The sequence below is a fragment of the Esox lucius genome, chromosome 15 (genome assembly GCF_011004845.1).
Source record: "Esox lucius isolate fEsoLuc1 chromosome 15, fEsoLuc1.pri, whole genome shotgun sequence".
Lineage (NCBI taxonomy): Eukaryota > Metazoa > Chordata > Actinopteri > Esociformes > Esocidae > Esox > Esox lucius.
Window position 1 is genome coordinate 27600086 of NC_047583.1, and position 20285 is coordinate 27620370.

General features: G+C 39.5%; 1 protein-coding gene across 1 annotated transcript; it reads left to right on the forward strand.

The window, feature by feature from the left end:
- The first annotated feature begins 7754 nt into the window (after positions 1-7754).
- spata7 (spermatogenesis associated 7) lies at positions 7755-17482 on the forward strand. The gene is made up of 12 exons (XM_010878726.5): positions 7755-7947; positions 12076-12147; positions 12241-12330; positions 12413-12460; positions 12547-12674; positions 12853-13313; positions 13474-13522; positions 14003-14130; positions 14218-14268; positions 14446-14523; positions 15835-15892; positions 16401-17482. Exons 1-12 carry the CDS (start codon positions 7932-7934, stop codon positions 16968-16970), a joined length of 1749 nt encoding a protein of 582 aa, XP_010877028.4. The 5' UTR covers positions 7755-7931; the 3' UTR covers positions 16971-17482.
- The last annotated feature ends 2803 nt before the right edge of the window (positions 17483-20285 follow it).

Sequence of the window (20285 nt, forward strand, 5' to 3'; positions counted from 1 at the left end):
CAGTTCATGACTAAGACATCCCTAGCTACTACCAGCAGACTCTGGGCAGTCGATGCCAAGATGTGTCTTCAAAAAGCATATCTGATACCATTTTGTTTCTTATCCTGCTTCTTGCTGGACCAGGAAGTCTAGATCGTAATACTTACATGCCAGAAGAAACGCACTCCCTGGCCTTGACTGAGCACACTGAGGCCCAAGTTTCCACAACTATTCTAAAATCATAAATGCTGCTCTAAACAACTGCACAACTTGTTTCCTCCTCGTCTTCTCTTACCAAACGAGACTGGTACAATACGAGCTAGACCAGGGTGGTTTAGAGTAGGAAGGTTAGTACTGCATGTCTAAACTGAGTATAAGGAGATTACAAGTCCATGCAAACTGATATTGGGACCAGCAAGAACGTTTACATGGGAAATATGTCAGTCACTGATGAATTTTGTAGAAAAAGATTATTTAAAATTCTGACTTAAAACACTGAATTTAGATGTCGACTTGTAATCGTTGATTATGTACACTCTAAGCGCACCAGAGAACGTTTTTATCAAGGATCTGTCTGTACTGAGCTTAGTGTCAAACTTTGTGTCAAACTCCAAACAGGCTGGTGTGCCTTTTTACTGAAGGTTTTCATCCGTCTGGCTGATGTACCATAAAGGCCTGATTGGTCAAGTGTTGCAGAGATTGTTGTCCTTTAGGAAGGTTCCCCCCATCTCCACACAGGAACTCTTGAACTCAGTCAGAGTGATCATTTGGCTCTTGGATACTTCCCTGACCACGACCTAAATTTTTTTTGTTCTAGTTAGGATTCTAGCAGCCGTGTGCAGCACTAATTGAAGTTTATTAAGTGATTTTTCAGGATATCCGGAAAGAAGAGCATTGCAGTAATCTAATCTAGAAGTAACAAAAGCATGTATTCGTTTTTCTGCATTAGTTTTTGATAGAAAGTTTCAGATTTTTGCAAGGTTTCGAATATGAAAATAAGCAACTGTTGAGACATATTCTACAAGTTCATCAAAGGAGAGGTCAGTGTCAAGGGTAACACTGAGGTTTCTTACAGTTTTTTGGGATACGACCATGCAGCCATCGAGGTTCACAGTGAGATCTGCCAACAAAGCTCTTTGTTTCTTGGGTCCTAAAACAAGCATTTCGGTTTTTCTTGAGTTTAAAAGCAAGACGTTCTCTGTCATCCACTTCCATCCATCCATCCATCCATCATCTTCTGCTTATCCGGGGCCGGGTCGCGGGGGCAGCAGTCTAAGCAGGGATGCCCAGACTTCCCTCTCCCCAGACACTTCCTCCAGCTCTTCCGGGGGGACACCGAGGCGTTCCCAGGCCAACCGGGAGACATAGTCCCTCCAGCGTGTCCTAGGTCTTCCCCGGGGTCTCCTCCTTGTCATCCACTTCCTAATAACTGAAACACATGCTTCCAAAGTAGCTAATTTTGGGGCTTCTCCATGCTTATTTTGAAATATATAACTGTGTGTCATCAGCATAACATTGTGATTCTGGATTACATCACCCAGAGGAAGCGTACACTCACCTAAAGGATTATTAGGAACACCATACTAATACTGTGTTTGACCCCCTTTCGCCTTCAGAACTGCCTTAATTCTACGTGGCATTGATTCAACAAGGTGCTGAAAGCATTCTTTAGAAATGTTTGGCATAAATTGATAGGATAGCATCTTGCAGTTGATGGAGATTTGTGGGATGCAAATCCAAGGCACGAAGCTCCCGTTCCACCACATCCCAAAGATGCTCTACTGGGTTGAGATCTGGTGACTGTGGGGGCCATTTCAGTGCAGTGAACTCATTGTCATGTTCAAGAAACCAATTTGAAATGCTTCGAGCTTTGTGACATGGTGCATTATCCTGCTGGAAGTAGCCATCAGAGGATGGGTACATGGTGGTCATAAAGGGATGGACATGGTCAGAAACAATGCTCAGGTAGGCCATGGCATTTAAACGATGCCCAATTGGCACTAAGGGACCTAAAATGTGCCAAGAAAACATCCCCCACACCATTACACCACCACCACCAGCCTGCACAGTGGTAACAAGGCATGATGGATCCATGTTCTCATTCTGTTTACGCCAAATTCTGACTCTACCATCTGAATGTCTCAACAGAAATCGTGACTCATCAGACCAGGCAACATTCTTCCAGTCTTCAACTGTCCAATTTTGGTGAGCTTGTGCAAATTGTAGCCTCTTTTTCCTATTTGTAGTGGAGATGAGTGGTACCCGGTGGGGTCTTCTGCTGTTGTAGCCCATCCGCTTCAAGGTTGTGGGTGTTGTGGCTTCACAAATGCTTTGCTGCATACCTCGGTTGTAACTAGTGGTTATTTCAGTCAAAGTTGCTCTTCTATCAGCTTGAATCAGTTGGCCTATTCTCCTCTGACCTCTAGCATCAACAAGGCATTTTTGCCCAAAGGACTGCCGCATATTGGATGTTTTTCCCTTTTCACACCATTCTTTGTAAACCTTATAAATGGTTGTGCGTGAAAATCCCAGTAACTGAGCAGATTGTGAAATCCTCAGATCGGCCCGCCTGGCACCAACAACCATGCCACGCTCAAAATTGCTTAAATCACCTTTCTTTCCCATTCTGACATTCAGTTTGGAGTTCAGGAGATTGTCTTGACCAGGACCACACCCCTAAATGCATTGAAGCAACTGCCATGTGATTGGTTGATTAGATTATTGCATTAATGAGAAATTGAACAGGTGTTCCTAATAATCATTTAGGTGAGTGTATATAGTGAGAACAATAATGGGCCCAGAACCGAGCCTTGAGGAACACCAAAACATACCTTTGATTTGTCAGAGGATATATCATCCACACATACGAACTGATATCTTTCAGATAAATAATAGCAATGTAGCCCAATATGGGTTTCCAGTCTCTCTAAGAGAAGGGAGTGATCAATAGTGTCATTTTTGCCACTGTGTTTCATCACCTCTTCTTTTAACAACACTTTTTGCTTGATATACAGTAGGGAGAACAAGTATTTGATACACTGCCGATTTTGCACATTTTCCCACAAGAAGTGGGAAATCAAAAAAATAAAATTACTGAATCTAAAACAAAAATCCAGAAAATTACAGGAAAAACCTGCAAAATTGGCAGTGTAGCAAATACTTGTTCTCCCCACTGTAGGATTTCAGGTGCTCAACTGTTCAGGGTCTCCTTTGTTGCGATGTTTGATTTCATAATGTGCCAAATGTTTACAGTGGTTGATATGTCTGGACTGCAGGCATGTCAGTTTAGCACCTGGATTATTTTACTATGGAGCCATGCTGTTGCAATACATCCAGAATGTGGTTTGGCATTATCTTGCTGAAATGAGCTAGGCCTTCCCTGGAAAATACATTGTCTGGATGGCAGCATATTTTGCTCCAAAACCTGTATATATTGTTCAGCATTAATGGTACTGATGCACCTCCATACTATCACAGATGGTGGTTTTTGCACTGTCCATTAATAAAAAGTTGGAAGGTTCCTCTCCTTTGTAGCCCAGAGGATGCAATGTTTATGATTCCCAAAAATAATCTAAATCTGTTGATTTGTCTAAGCACAGGACAGTTGTGCACTTCACCTCAGTCCACCTAAAATGAGCACAGGCCCAGAGGGGGCACCAGAGCTTCTGGGTGTTGTTTATGTATGGTTTCTTTGCATGGTAGAGTTTTCACTTGCATTTGTGGATGCTGCGGCATACAGTGTTCAAAGACAATGGTTTTCGGAAGTGTTTCTGAGCACATACAGTGATGTCCACTACAGAATCGTGTCTGTTTTTAATGCATTGCCGCCTGAGGGCCGTAAGATCAAAACCATCCAGTATTAGTTTTCGGCCTTGTCCCTTGCGTACAAAGATTCCTCAGTAATCTCTGAATCTTTTAATGATATTGTGTACCACAGAGGATGAGATCTCCAAACTCTTTACAATTATACATTGTGATACATTATTCTTGAATTGTGGCATTGTCTTTCAGAGTGGTGAACCCTTCCCCATCCTCACTTCTGACAGACACACCCTCTCTGGAATGCTCTTTTAATTTTGATGATTATAACTGACAAATAATGAAAACCCCAAATTCTGTATCTCAGAAAATTAGAATATTGTCAAAAAGGTTCAATATTGAAGACACCTGGTGCCAGAGTCTAATCAGCTAATTAACTCAAAATACCTGCAAAGGCCTTTAAATGGTCTCTGAGTCTAGTTCTGTAGGCTACACAATCATGGGGAAGAATGCTGACTTGACATCTGTCCAAAAGACGACCATTGACACCTTGCACAAGGAGGGCAAGACACGAAAGGTCATTGCTAAAGAGGCTGGCAGTTCACAGAGCTCTGTGTCCAAGCACATCAATAGAGAGGCGAAGGGAAAGAAAAGATATAGGGATACAAGCAATAGGGATAACCGGACCCTGGAGAGGATTGTGAAACAAAACCCATTCAAAAATGTGGGGGAGATTCACAAAGAGTGGACTGCAGCTGGAGTCAGTGCTTCAAGAACCACCACGCACAGACGTATGCAAGACATGGGTTTCAGCTGTTGCATTCCTTGTGTCAAGCCACTGTTGAACAAGACACAGAGTCTGGAGGAAGAGATGACATGGTTTGGGGTGCCATGTCATCTGCTGGTGTTGGTCCACTGGGTTTTCTGAGGTCCAAGGTCAATGCAGCCGTCTACCAGAAAGTTTTAGAGCACTTCATGCTTCCTGCTGCTGACCAACTTTATGGAGATGCAGATTTCATTTTCCAACAGGACTTGGCACCTGCACACAGTACCAAAGCTACCAGCACCTGGTTTAAGGACCATGGTATCCCTGTTCTTAATTGGCCAGCAAATTGGCCTGACCTTAACCCTATAGAAAATCTATGGGGTATTGTGAAGAGGAAGATGCAATACGCCAGACCCAACAATGCAGAACAGCTGAAGGCCACTATCAGAGCAACCTGGGCTCTCATAACACCTGAGCAGTGCCACAGACTGATCGGCTCCATGCCACACCGCATTGCTGCATTAATTCAGGCAAATGGAGCCCCAACTAAGTATTGAGTGCTGTGCATGCTCATACTTTTCATGTTCATACTTTTCAGTTGGCCAACATTTATAAAAATATTTTTTTTTGTATTGGTCTTAAGTAATATTATAATTTCCTGAGATACTGAATTTGGGATTTTCATTAGTTGTCAGTTATAATCATCACAATTAAAAGAAATAAACATTTGAAATACATCAGTCTGTGTGCACTGAATGAATATAATATACAAGTTTCACTTTTTTAATGGAATTACTAATATAAATAAACTTTTTGATGATATTCAAATTTTATGACCAGCACCTGTATTTCAAGAAACAATAACATTTCTTAGTTTCAACATTTGATATGATGTCTTTGTACTATTTCCTACTGAATATAGGGATAAAATTATTTGAACATCTTTTCATTTTGTTTTTATTTCCATTTAACATAGCTTTGGAACAACATTTTTGAAAACAGGGTTGTAAATGTGATATTTATTTTGTACAGAAAACTGCACACACAGTGTTTGACTAATTGACTTATGAGGCAATCAGGGAGCTAAAAGACTCCCTTTACACTACAGACTGGGATAACAATAACATACATGACTACACTGAAATGGTCACATCATACACAAATGTTAGTAAATAGGCATGCCATCAAAAAGTATTGTATTACACAACAATAAGCTTAGGAGTCTCTGGAGGGATATAAGGAGAATTCTCATAGGGCATCTGAGGAGAAGCAAAATTACAGGTACAAATCTGTCTACAGGGAGACCAAGAAAAAGCAGAATGGAAAAGAAACTCTCCAGCTATGAATTTTATGTCTGGAAAGGCATCTGAAAGATCCCAAACTACAAACCAAAGCCCCAGCTGCTGATGTGGATCGAGCACTTCCAAACAAACTCAATCAGTGTTGCTGCAGATTAGTCTCTAAAAGGCCTCTTAATCATGAGTAATTTCAGCTCTTACACAATATGTGGGAATTCATTTTCAACACATTGCTTTTCTCTGTGTGGTACGTGCATTTGATAATACACAATATGTCTGTAATGTATGTATAGTATATTTGTATTATTTGTTATTTCTTTACAGCAACAGCTGTAGGCTACAGATTCATCCACGACCAGCATGTTCCTCTTTTTTTGCAAGACGTACAAATGATAGGTAGATAGGTCCACATACACTACAACAGATGTTTTATTCAAGACCAAACAAATGTGTATTTTGATGAACTGTAATAATGGACATGAACATATTATATGTGGAGTTGAAGAAAATATACCTGAAATAATAATTCATTTAGTATATTTTGTCCCAATGCTGTTAATCTATAATTAAACAGTTGCTAGTAACTTCTTCCTCTTAAGTAACACATTAGTTTGGGAAATATGCTAATATTGCTAAAATATAAAAAAAAAAAAATGTTGAGACAGAATTTCCTAAGACTGATTTAGGAAGAGCATTTGTGTAACGTCAAGCCACTAAAGATGGCGTTATAGTAGTTTCCCAGACAAGAGCCAATATATGCTCCAGAAAGATTGCATATGTCTGTAATGTATGTATAGTATATTTGTATTATTTGTTATTTCTTTACAGCAACAGCTGTAGGCTACAGATTCATCCACGACCAGCATGTTCCTCTTTTTTTGCAAGACGTACAAATGATAGGTAGATAGGTCCACATACACTACAACAGATGTTTTATTCAAGACCAAACAAATGTGTATTTTGATGAACTGTAATAATGGACATGAACATATTATATGTGGAGTTGAAGAAAATATACCTGAAATAATAATTCATTTAGTATATTTTGTCCCAATGCTGTTAATCTATAATTAAACAGTTGCTAGTAACTTCTTCCTCTTAAGTAACACATAAGTTTGGGAAATATGCTAATATTGCTAAAATATTAAAAATAAAAAAATGTTGAGACAGAATTTCCTAAGACTGATTTAGGAAGAGCATTTGTGTAACGTCAAGCTACTAAAGATGGCATTATAGTAGTTTCCCAGACAAGAGCCAATATATGCTCCAGAAAGATTGCAAGACAATTGCAGTTGTGAATTATCATATGAGGTGAGCTGCACACCCTTAAACTTCTCCATCTGCTCACTTTAGAAGTTATTTTGCACCCAGCTGCTAGTCATTAGCCTGCAATGTCTGAGTTTGAGGGGTTAATTGAAACTGTCTGCCTGCCTTGTCTTGCTGGAGCAACTCCTAGTGGCAGCTTGGGTGCCTGTAAGCTAAATTTAAGTAGAAGGCCAGAGTTTGTGTTCCTTCTGGTGTGCAAGGATTGCATTCTAGATTTTGTGGTCGAGCAAGTAGTGTAAGAATAGGATGCTTTTAGCAAGACCCATATCTCAACATTGACTGTCCTGGGAGTCTGCTGGGTGTTGCTGCAATAAAGAAGGGTCTTAATTATGAAATTGGGGAGAGAGAAAAATAGTCCAAGTCTTATAATTTCAATATATGCATACCAGAGTTATGAACACTCATTTTTATGCAACAGACCTTTTTATTTATACCTTTTTTTTCTTGTTCTTCATCTGATAACATAGATGTGTCAAGTAAGAATACAGGTTGCGACTGCCGACGTAAAAACTCGTTCATGAAATACATTATCATGGCATGGATAAGGGACTGCTAGCCAGACAATATTGTGCGTGCTCCTTTTTTTGTACGTAGGTAACACGACGCATTTTCTCTGTAGAGCCGGATAAAGCGTACTGACGCAGCCCTAGCAACGAACCAGTAGCATGGCGACGAAGACGCTTTCTATTATTGTAGCTATGTGGATTGCGTGTATTTAGATTTTTTTAGATAACTTTAGCTGAAATATGACTTTTAAAAGAAGCTAATACAACTGAGGTGAATGAGCATGGGATATACTGAGTATGGAGACAAGAAGAGGTGGGTAGCTACAGATAAGTTTGATAGCTAGCTAACGTTAGCTCATTTATTTAGCTAACCTTACGGTTACAGTACAGCTCACTAATTTAATAAAGGGTAATGTAAGCAAATGTTGAGTAAGCTATAAAGCTACCATCAATTCACAAGTATTAGGTGAGTATGTATATATAAAGTAGCCAATAGATTGTAGATTGCTAACTTTCTTGCTACCTATCCAACTTAATATAGCTAGCTACTGTAGCTCACACCATGGCATGTTTTACCCGAAAGTAGATGAATGTGATTGGTCATTAAAGAGAGGAGTGTCACGCGGTTAATAATCTTGTCAACACTGATATAGACGCAGATCATTTTGAAACGGTGAAGTCCATTTTTCACAACGCATCCTTTTTCTCTCTGGATCCATCTCTCAAGGTTCTGAGTTTCACTCAATAGAAACACACAAGTTTAAACAGTTCTCTCGTATAGAACACTACTCGAAATAATTGGGGTTTCAACTCTTATTTTCCAAGAACTCAATAGCCAACCAATAGGAGTTGTGGATTCGAACAAGTCACCAGCTAATATTTTTTTCGGAGCTTACTCTCATTTGACTTTTGCATAGTGGCTGGTAGCCAAAAAGTATTTTTTATTCCGTTTTAAATATTTTGTATTTATGAGTTTGTAGATCCAACAGTAAAGTCCTGTTCATTTGTTAAGTCTTCTGAAAACAGCTGCTAATGACTCCTAACTCTTTTATATGTAGGTGCAGCTGTAACATCATTGCCAACTAGAAGACCAAAAAAACTGATTATTCTCTAGACCTTATGTTTGTATCTCAATCAGTTGGAGAAATCCAGACTTTCTTGTGACATATACTGTATTTTCTGCAACCTTCTCAGATGAAACACTAAAAATTATATGGAGGGATTCACAATTGTGAGACAGACACAAAAAATGCTACCACAAACACAGATCTTGCTATTTATAATAGAATGTGATAACATCTCGTGGGCGATGCAGAACATTTGGGTGTTTAAAGGGGCACTGTGTAGAATCCTGGCTCTAAACAATAACACAACTTGTCTCCTCGTCTTCCCCTACCTGGTGGGGAAGGGCTAACTAACTGGTCCAGGGTGGTTTGGGTGGAAAAGAGTACAGAAGAGTGTCTAAAGCGAGTATACGGAAATTACAAGTCAATTCAAACTGATAAACAGACCAGCGAGAATGTTTAAATGGGGAATATGTCAGTCACTAGGATTAATTTAGTAGAAAAAGTACTTTTTTAAACATTAACTTCAGATTTTATGCTATTAGTAAACATTTTATATATTTTTGAACAATTGTTCCAACTTCAAGAGGACATTAACAGAATTATATTAGATTTTTCTATTTCCAGCAGAACTGGGATTGATCCATTGATCTGAGCCCTGTTAATTAGAGTAATCGCAATAATGTTGAGATCCTGGTCAAATATCCATGTCCAAAAGAAAATAATGGAGAAAAAAAAAATGTCAAGGATGTTAACTCAGAGCACTATAGAATACCCTAATAAGTGTGGAATATAGGTAGAATCATATTCAAAATTATTAAAATGTTCCATCCTGCTGGATTCTTCCACCAAGTATTAAGGGATGTGAAGATGTACACAATGAATACCAGATGTAGGGTAATCTTTAATAATGTAAGTGCAATGCAGTAAAATGTAACAACTAGGCAAGGGTTGTGTAGACCTTCACTAGTGACAGCATCTTATTTACTTTTCTTACAATAGTTTCAAAGAGTAGTCACCTCTGGTGCTAGCATTCCCACTTAATTTCTCCCACAGATAACCTGGCTGCTAGCAAGCAGCTAACTAGATATCAGTAGCTGGCTTGGCTATCTAGCTAGCTTTTTATAACTTGTATTAGGATACCTATTATTGTAGCCTATTGTGCACATGGTATGGTAACTATAACGGAGCAAACAAACAGTTTTGTATGCTAGTGTAGTAGCGGCGTCAGACATGGAGATAGATAGGTAGCCTATCCATCAATCATCCATCAATCTTATGTTGTATTTAGCCTAAGCAGCAAACTAAATAACAGCTAGCTCTGGGGATTGTATAGGTATTTGTATTTGACTGAAGTAGTTGGAGGGGGTTGGACAATATCAGACTATTTGGGCCATGTTAATAAATAACACCTAATCCAAAATATACAAGAGAAAATCATTGGGACAAAGAAGAATCTGCCAAGTGCTAATAACAGCAATAAAGAAAACGACATTTCAAACAACACCTTTTCCCAATAGCCTTTGAAATATACAACTCTGGAAATAAAGAGACCTCTGCAAAATTATCAGTTTCTCTGGTTTTACTATTCAGATATGTGTTTGAGTAAAATAATTTTTTGTTTTATTCTATAAAATATTGACAATATTACAACCATTAGATGACCAGGTGTTTGCAAACTTCAGCCTAGCTCTTCTTTGCATCTCTTTGATGAAGGGCTGTTTGCTAGCTTTGCATGACTTCAGCCCTGCCCCTAGGAACCTGTTTCGAACCGTCCTCGCTGTGCACTTCACCACAGCTGCTGTTTGCCATTCTTTTTTTAGGTCACTTAATGTCATCCTATGGTTGTTGAGTTACATTTGATTGAGTTGACAGTCATCTCGGTCAGTGGACAGTCATTTTCGCCCTCTGCCAGTCTATAGCTTTGTTGTCCCCAATGTCTGTTGCTTGAACTTGTTCTTATGAATCGCTGTTGATAGCCTTGATATTTTCAGGAAGGAAGCAACCTGACGCTCACTGTATCTCCCTGCCAGTAAAGCCAGAATTGAACCCTTCTTTTCCTCACTCATACATTTTATTTTATTCAATTTACCTTTGAGGTACTACTTGCACTGTTTTTGCCATCCAGCTGGTCCTATTGCAAGAGGATAGTGATGACCACAGCAGTGGTTTTTATACTTTTCCTCGTTAAATTTGATTTGGTTCAGGTCATCACCTAATCAATCAATCACATTTATTTATAAAGCCCTTTTTACAACAGCAGTTGTCACAAAGTGCTTTACAGAGACACCTGGCCTTAAACCCCAAGGAGCAAACAACAGTAGTGTTACATTTCAGTGGCTAGGAAAAACTCCCTAAGAAAGCCGAATTTTAGGAAGAAATCTAGAGAGGACCCAGGCTCAGAGGGGTGACCAGTCCTCTTCTGGCTGTGCCGGGTGAGATATTTCTCAGATTTCTCTGGGCTGAATCCAGAGGCTATTTGATTTTAGACTAGGTCAGAAGTATGACCAGGTGGACAAGGACAGGGACAGCAACGGGCCCCCCAAACCAGGTAATCCGCAGGTGTGGACCAGGACCTCATTTCCTCCTAAAATTTTAAACTGGAAGAAACTGAGAAAAGTTAGAAGTGCATTCCTCATATCCCCCAGCACAATAATATAGCAGCGTAACACCTTGGAATTGAGACGGGGGGTCCGGTGACACTGTGGCCCTACCCGGGGGAGGCCCCGGACAGGGCCCAACAGGCAGGAAATTGCCAGGCATCAACCAAAGGGACACCCACCAACCGCAACCCCCCTGAATGAGGGCCGAGTATTGCCAGCAGCATACAGCCTGATTGCACAAGTGTGCAACAGAGTCAACAACAAGCCAGTGACTCTTCCCCTGAAAAGCACTGGAGGGAGGGCATCCCAGTGGCAACGAGAGCCCACCTGGCAAGACAGCAAGGGTGGACAGTATCAAGCCTACTGGTCACCTTCACGCCCCCGGGCCAGGCTACACCTAATTATAAACTGTGCTGTAGAGATGAGTTTTTAGTAGACACTTGAAAGTTTGCACTGAGTTTGTATTTCTAACCTTAATTGGCAGATCATTCCACAGTAGTGGAGCTCTATGAGAAAAGGCCCTGCCGCCAGCTGTTAGTTTAATCAGTACCTCATTAAGTAAAATGATGTGTGCATGTGTTGGAATTTAACAGACACTGGAATGGAATGGCTGCCATACATGTAGAGATGCTGATTTAAGAAAAATTAGGAGTGGTCTCTTAATTTTTTCCAGCGCTGTATATCTATATCTTTCATGTTTTATATGATGGAAATCTCACAAATGGCTGGTTTAAGTAGCACACACTAGATACTTTTCTACTTAATCAATTTCAGGTAATGAATCGCCTCCCCCAAGGCACATTCTGGCTGGACCACCCAGAAGACAAATTACTTTAAAAAGCAGCCGTGAGTATTAAGGTATTACTTTGTAATGTGTAAAAGGGAAGATATGTTTTTAATTTCCACTGAGAAAATGTTCCATTTGTTCCTGTCTTTTAGAGTTTTGCCCTAGGTCATCAAGCAGACTGACTCAGTATATTATTCAAGACCATATGGTATCCCATTATAAAAAGGTGTATTCTGCTAAAGGTAAGGCTGCAAGAGATTCATTAAAATAATTTGTTGTAAACAATTGAAAAGCGCTGTTGATTTTATATCCAATTTCTTACAGCTGCCATTGATGCATCAGTTCCCAAAAGTATGCTGAGCAGTGTAAAATGTAAGTACATTTTCAGAACAAAATCGCAATAAATAGCACATAAGCTATCTGATTTAATTTAGTTCATCCTTGTTGTGTACATTCAGACAATGACCAGTTACAGCGGGAGAGATTGAGGAAAGATGCATCCAGGTCTGAGCGACATCCTCAGTCACACCCAGAGAAGAGCAGCAGAGCATACACCAGAGCATCCTGTCCATCTCAAAATGCTCATGTAAGAAAATGGTGCAGGGTTTTCTGTCCTGCTACAGTAGTCTTACACAGTATTTAGTATCAAGTTTTAAAACCTTTAAAATGTACACTGGTTACCTGCACATACAAATATTTTCAGTCTATTCCCATACAGGCATCAATTTCACTAATTTACATTATTTGTCTCTCTTGAACTTCAGAGCAGAGCTGGTGAAGAAAGTACCTACTTTGACCTGGGAAGCTCCTTGATTTCCTCACAAAGACTCCACACCACCTTTCAAGCCAAGCAAATAGTCTACCAGTCCCAACCAAATGGTGGGTCTAGAAGCCCCTCTCACTTCCTCCACGCTGCTTCTGAGTACAGCTACGGTAGCCCTGACTGCCAAAGGCAGCAGTCAAGCCGCTCCTGTGCCACCACAGGTACCCAGGGTGGCTACAAGGCCTTCCAGGACCCTGTACAAAAGACCTACAGTGGGGATCTGATTCAGAAACATGCCCACCGCTTCACCCAGGACAAGCCCTTCACTCCCAGGACCCTGAAGTCAGACAGTAGATCCTATCTCTCTCGTTATCGCTACTACACGCCACCTCGCAGGAAACCAGCTGAAGACGTGGGAAGAAGCAGCCTGGGGCTGACACGGCGGGAGACGTATCAGGGAAGGTAAGGTGTTGCCCCATCCTTGACTACACAGATTTCTTATTTTTCTGTGTGTGTGAATGAGGTGAGAGAAAGAGAGAGAGCAATATTGGTTTCCGTAACATCTTATCATATTACTGTTGTAGTCCAGAACGTATACTGAATCATGTTTATTTTTCTGCAGCACACAAACCAAGGACTGCTCATCGGCTGAATGGGATGATCCACCCCAGGCAAGTTGGATTGAACGTATAGGTCCTGGGCGAACATATTAAGTGTGTAATACGATACAGTGGTTACTGAAAGTCTACAGACAAAGACTCAAACATATTGCCATAACAACTGGGGAGTTTTTCAGGCCTAACATTTTTTAAATGCAGTTGAACAAGCCATTCATTGTCAAAAAATTATAATGAGTGCCCTTTAAACGCCCAACTGATCATCAACAACTGATGATCCTGGCATAGCATCACCAGAGAAAATACTTAAGCGTCAGGAGGAGTGTGTGGGTAGAGTGGCTTGCCATCATTATCCTGAGTGGATAGCTAAGAAACACATGCTACAACACCAAATTCAACACGGTCTGAGAAGTCACAGTCAGACAGCAGGGAGGGCAAGACATTGTTAAAAAACCTTAAACGGAGTAAACTCTGCTTTCTTGGCTATGAAGAGCTTAGATTAAAATGAATGATTTGTTCACTCTGTTGTTATAGAGACATGGCACAGAGCATGAGTGGTTGGACACAGAGGATGAGTCCCATGCACTGCATCTGTCAGCATCTGGACGACCACACAAAGGAAACAATAGCAGCAGTAGTGATCTCTTCCAGTCCTCATACAGGTACTGTTTGTAATTGTTTCAGACACTATGTGTAGTTGTATGTTAGTTCTCTGTTGATGCTCTGTCTTCATTGTTGTCTTGTACCAGGGTTTCTCCAGACGGAATGAAATCTCCTACCATGAAGAGGGTGTCCGTAGAGTAAGACATTTCTTTTAGCCTTTACTCAGTTCTTTGACTGCTTTCATAAAGTGGAAAATAGGCTGCTAAATGTAATTAATTCAGGATTATAGCAGAATCTTAACAGCTCATAGCAATCTCACCTGTGCAGATTCCTTGTCAAGTGACTATTCTGGTTTACTGTTCCTTTCTCTACAGGGAGGAGGAATTATTGTACCTTGAATTTATTGCTGATGTAACAAATGAGATCTTGTCCAGGGGACTGTTCTCTGACAGGTATGTCTTTGATATGAATATATTATTTTTAAGACACATGAGAGACCCTGTAGCTATAATCTCCTGTATTTATCCTGTATTTATGATGAGCTATAAATCCCAGGTTATGGCCTCAATTATACTCTTAATACAAACCCCAAAAAAGTTGGGACACTGTACAAATTGTGAGTAAAAAAGGAATGGAATAATTTACAAATCTCATAAACTGATATTTAATTCGCAATAGAATATAGATGCCAAATATTGGCTCATTTTGGATTTCATGAGAGCTACACATTCCAATGTAGCAATAAGAGGCCGGAAAAGTTAAATGTACAGATAACGAACAGCTGGAGGACCAATTTGCAACTTATTATGTCAATTGGCAACATGATTGGGTATAAAAAGAGCCTCTCAGAGTGGCAGTGTCTCTCAGAAGTCAAGATGGGCAGAGGATCACCAATTCCCCTAATGCTGCGGTGGAAAATAGTGGAGCAATATCAGAAAGGAGTTTCTCAGAGAAAAATTGCAAAGAGTTTGAAGTTATCATCATCTACAGTGCATAATATCATCCAAAGATTCACAGAATCTGGAACAATCTCTGTGCGTAAGGGTCAAGGCCGGAAAACCATACTGGATGCCCGTGAACAACATATGCACCCATCCAGACGTCGTCTCTTTCAGGACAATGCCAGACCACGTACTGCATCAATTACAATGTCATGGCTGCATAGAAGAAGGATCCGGGTACTGAAATGGCCAGCCTGCAGTCCAGATCTTTCACCCATAGAAAACATTTGGCGCATCATAAAAAGGAAGGTGCGACAAAGAAGACCTAAGACAGTTGAGCAACTAGAAGCCTGTATTAGACAAGAATGGGACAACATTCTTATTCAGAAACTTGAGCAACTTGTCTCCTCAGTCCCCAGACGTTTGCAGTCTGTTATAAAAAAAAAGAGGAGATGCCACACAGTGGTAAACATGGCCTTGTCCCAACTTTTTTGAAATGTGTTGATGCCATGAAATTTTAAATCAACTTATTTTTCCCTTAAAGTGATACATTTTCTCTGCTTGAACATTTGATATGTCATCTATGTTGTATTCTGAATAAAGTATTGAAATTTGAAACTTCCACATCATTGCATTCTGTTTTATTCACAATTGTACAGTGTCCCAACTTTTTTGGAATCAGGTTTATAATTTCACCTCATGAAACCTGCAAAATGTTTTTAAACAGGGGCATGATAATGTTGCTTCACTGGTGTCTGTGTGAAGGTGTCTGTGCAGTTTTCACATGCTGATATTCCTACTAATTTATTCCTCTTTTCTAAGGATCTTGGAACGGGTGTTTGAACGTCACATTGACAAGAATAAACATAGATTATGTGAGGTTAGTGTCTCAACTTCACATGTGCCTCTACTATGGTAGCATAATCATGTTGCTTTTTATACAAATCTTACATGCAAAATTACAGAACGATGACCATACTGTATGTCTTCTCTTGCAAATGATACATTTGTCAGAGGTTTCCTCAGCATCACAGACATTGTCTGTTTCTGTAATCTGTTTTGTCTTCTACTAACTGAGAGTACACTTGCTTTTAGGGTAGCCTACGCATCATATCATACTACATAATATTTATAATACTTTTCTTTCCTGACATTTGTTTATGGTACAGTGGGTCCTTTTATTTATTTATTGGTGTATTATCAGCTACTGCCAAAAACATGGATCTGAAAACACACTTTTCTTTTTCAAAGGCATGCAGCATATTTATACTAAAAAAGCAGAAGGTCATGTACCGTAAAACATTCTAGTTTTGCATGCCCACAATGCCAAACATTTAGAAAGCAAACATGGGTTTTTACTCATGGAGTCTGTTCTTGTTCTTTTTAAGGACAAAATGCGCCATCTTCTGGAGACACTACACAATGATATGCAAAGTCCAGCCAACACACCTGCTTTTAGTGCAGAACCTGTGAATGGTGAAGGGACTGAGGTTGACCTTCTTCATAGTAATCTGCAGGGTCTGGATTGCCTGGACAGAGGAGCTTTATCAGAAACCAAAGAAAACAACTACTTTTTTCCCTATTCATTGATTAAGAAGGAAAATGATGTTCCATTGTCAGTGACCAAACTATTACATGGCAGCCAACCTGAGAGCACTGACTCTATCAGTCTACCTGCTGGTTCGCCAGATGATAAAGAAAGTGCTATGGGGCATAATAATAACAGGGAAAATGTTTCTCCATCATTAAATGAAAATACACCTTTAACCCCTGAGGATGGTCACCATAGAGAAATAGAACCAATCGAAGACAGTCATGGTGGGATGTTGGTAGAGCTGGAAGATCTCGAGAAGAATTTGTCAAAATCGTTACATGTGTCCTATGCACCTGATTTCCCAGAGCTGGGAGTCTCTGACAATATAAACGAAGCAGCCTCTTTCAGCGATGATGAGTTTTGATATTATTTGCAAGTTTAAGTGAACTGTACGTAATATGTTTTGCATCTGAAAATGCCTTTAAATAATCTTGAGCAATAGTGGATAGCTTGGGGCATGTTCAATGCTTGTCATATTATATATAGCTCATTGTAAATCAAAAGAGACTATTTTCTTTCTTAGTAATTTCATAGAGATCTTTACCATCCAAATGTGTTTTATAAATGGAAGATGTATGTTTCATACTTTTTGTAAAATGCCTATTACTGTTTGGGGCACTGTATTGCCTTGAAGATTTCCACTACAGTATTGACCAATATGTATTTGGATTATTATTACACTAGTGATAATGAACTAGACCAGAAATGTATTTTGTACTATATATTTATCAGATAAGAGAGAGCATCATTGATTTAAACAAAATTATTTGCCCTGTTTTGGGACACTGGACTCTGTGACATTTAGCCTAGTTAACTGTGACCTTGGCTGTGATTGACAGTGTTTTTCCATGTTTACAATAAAATACGTTGTTTTTATGAACTCCCTCTTTCATCATGAACTCTGCACAAATGTCAACTTTGTTCTAGTGGGGCAAAAAAACAACTGCAGTATCACAAACTGTATTTTACATCAACCTGGCATAAAGTTAGTATTAGTGCTGAATGATGTTGTCATGAGCAGTGTGTACTTTATATACAGTTGTGCTCGTAAGTTTCTATACCCTGGCAGAAATTTTGAAATTTGAAAATATGACTGACCTTGCAAAAAAAAAATATTTAAGGATAGTGATCATATGAATACATTTATTATCACATAGTTGTTTGTCTCCTGTTTAAATCATAATGATAACATAAATCACCCAAATGGCCCTGATCAAACATTTACCTATCCATGAATGTTTGGTCTTGTTCCAGACACACAAAATGGCAATTAAAGGTGAATTTCCCACACCTGTGAGTGTCTGTATAAATAGTCAATGGTTTTGTCAGCTCTCATGTGGATGCACTGAACCGGCTAGATACTGAGCCATGGGGAGCAGAAAATAACTGTCAAAAGACCTGCGTAACAAGGTAATGGAACTTTATAAAGATGGAAAAGGATATAAAAAGATATCCAAAGCCATGCAAATGCCAGTCAGTACTGTTAAATCACTTATTAAGAAGTGGAAAATCTGGGATCTCTTGATACCAAGCCAAGGTCAGGTAGATCAAGAAAGATTTCAGCCAAAACTAACAGAAGAATTGTTCGGGATACAAAGAAAAACCCACAGGTAACTTCAGGAGAAATACAGGCTGCTCTGGAAAAAGAAGGTGTGGTTATTTCAAGGAGCACAATACAACAATACTTCAACAAAAATGAGCTGCATGGTCGAGTTGCCAGAAAGAAGCCTTTTTCTGTGCCAATGCCACAAAACAGCTTGTTTACAATATGCCCGACAACACCTTGACACGCCTCACAGCTTCTGGAACACTGTAATTTGGAGTGACGAGACCAAAATAGAGCTTTATGGTCACAACCATAAGTGCTAGGTTTGTAGAGGGGTCAACAAGGCCTATAGTGAACAGAATACCATCCCCACTGTGGAACATGGTGGTGGCTCACTGATGTTTTGACGGTGTGTGAGCTCTAAAGGCACGGGGAATCTTGTGAAAATCAATGGTATGATAAATGCAGCATGTTATCAGAAAATACTGGCAGATAATTTGCATTCTTCTGAACAAAAGCTGTGCATGGGACGCTCTTGGACTTTCCAGCACGACAATGACCCTAAGCACAATGCCAAGTTGACCCCCAAGTGGTTACAGCAGAAAAAGGTGAAGGTTCTGGAGTGGCCATCACAGTCTTCTGGCCTTAATATTATCAAGCCACTTGGGGGAGATCTCAAATGTGCGGTTCATGCAAGACGACCAAAGACTTTGCATGACCTGGAGACATTTTGCCAAGACAAATGGGCAGCTTTACCACCTGCAAGAATTTGGGGCTATTAAAAAACTATATAAAAACTATTTATATAGTTTAAAACTATTAAAAAAAGACTGCACGCTGTCATTAATGCTAAAGGGGGCAATACACAGAATTAAGAACTATGGGTATGCAGACTTTTGAACAGGGGTCAGTTCATTTTTTTCTTTGTTGCCATGTTTTGTTTTATGATTGTGCCGTTCTGTTATGACCTCCAGTTGAATGTGAATCCCATAAGAAATAAAATAAATGTTTTGCCTGCTCACTCATGTTTTCTTTACAAATGGAAGATATCTTACCAATTTTCCAAAGGGATGCAAACTTATGAGCACAACTGTATTAGGAACTCCAAAATTCCTCATACCTCACCCATTGCTTAGTCAAGCATTGCCCGTCCTCAACCCTCATCTAGCAGGGTATTCACACTACACTCAAGTGTCAAGTGTCACCTTTCCTCAAACCTCTAGGGTTTCATAAAGTCACCACACTAATTTCTTATTGCTGCCTACCTTTAATGTAGGCACGTAAAGTTTACAATATTAGGCCTATAGTCTCATACTAAAGTGAATACACCCTGTGGACAGTTTGTTTTTTTCTTACATATTTGGACATTTAGATATGTAATCTTCATTTCAACAGTACTGACAGGTAACAGTAACCTAATTTAACAACTTACACTAAAATTATTTTTATAATTTATTCATCAAAATGAACAGAAAAGCAATTTCACAATGTTACAATAGCCAGTGTTGCATCCTTTGGGCGAAATAACTTCATGTAGCCATTTCATGTAACTCTATTTCAATCTCTGATATTGACTTTGTATCAGCCTAACCTACCAACCTACCATTTCTATTCAAGACATTCTATTGTAGCTTTGCTTGGTCATTGTGTTCATGCTCGATATATGTTCAATTCACCAATGTTCAATTTGCTTGGTCTGCTTCTCTGGCAAACGTCAGTCATGTCTTGATATTTTCTTTTGAGAGCAGAGGCTTCTTCCTTCCTTAACTCCCATGTAGGCCAAATTTGTGCAGTGTTTTTCTGACAGTTAACTCATGTACTTTGATATTGATTTTGAGAGACTTGTTGATCCCTTGATGTTACCCGGGAGTTTTAGGGACGTTTATGAGCAGTTTTTTGTCTGCTCTTGGCTGTCTGTCATACAGTGAAATTATGTACTTTGAATTGCTTGGAAATTGCATTATAACCCCTCCCAAATGTATAGGCATCAATAATCCTTCTTCTTTTGATCTTAGTAGGATTTGTTACCACACACACAAAAGGTTAATACCAATCCAGATCAAGTTTCTAATCTTTATAGAAGGCTGAACCCTTCCAAGTTACTCTAATAATTTTCTAATTATTTGAACCGGT

Coding starts and splice junctions, on each gene's coding strand:
- spata7 (XM_010878726.5), top strand. Junction 12,148..12,240: donor AATTACTTTAAAAAGCAGCC/GTGAGTATTAAG, acceptor CCTGTCTTTTAG/AGTTTTGCCCTAGGTCATCA. Junction 12,461..12,546: donor TATGCTGAGCAGTGTAAAAT/GTAAGTACATTT, acceptor GTGTACATTCAG/ACAATGACCAGTTACAGCGG.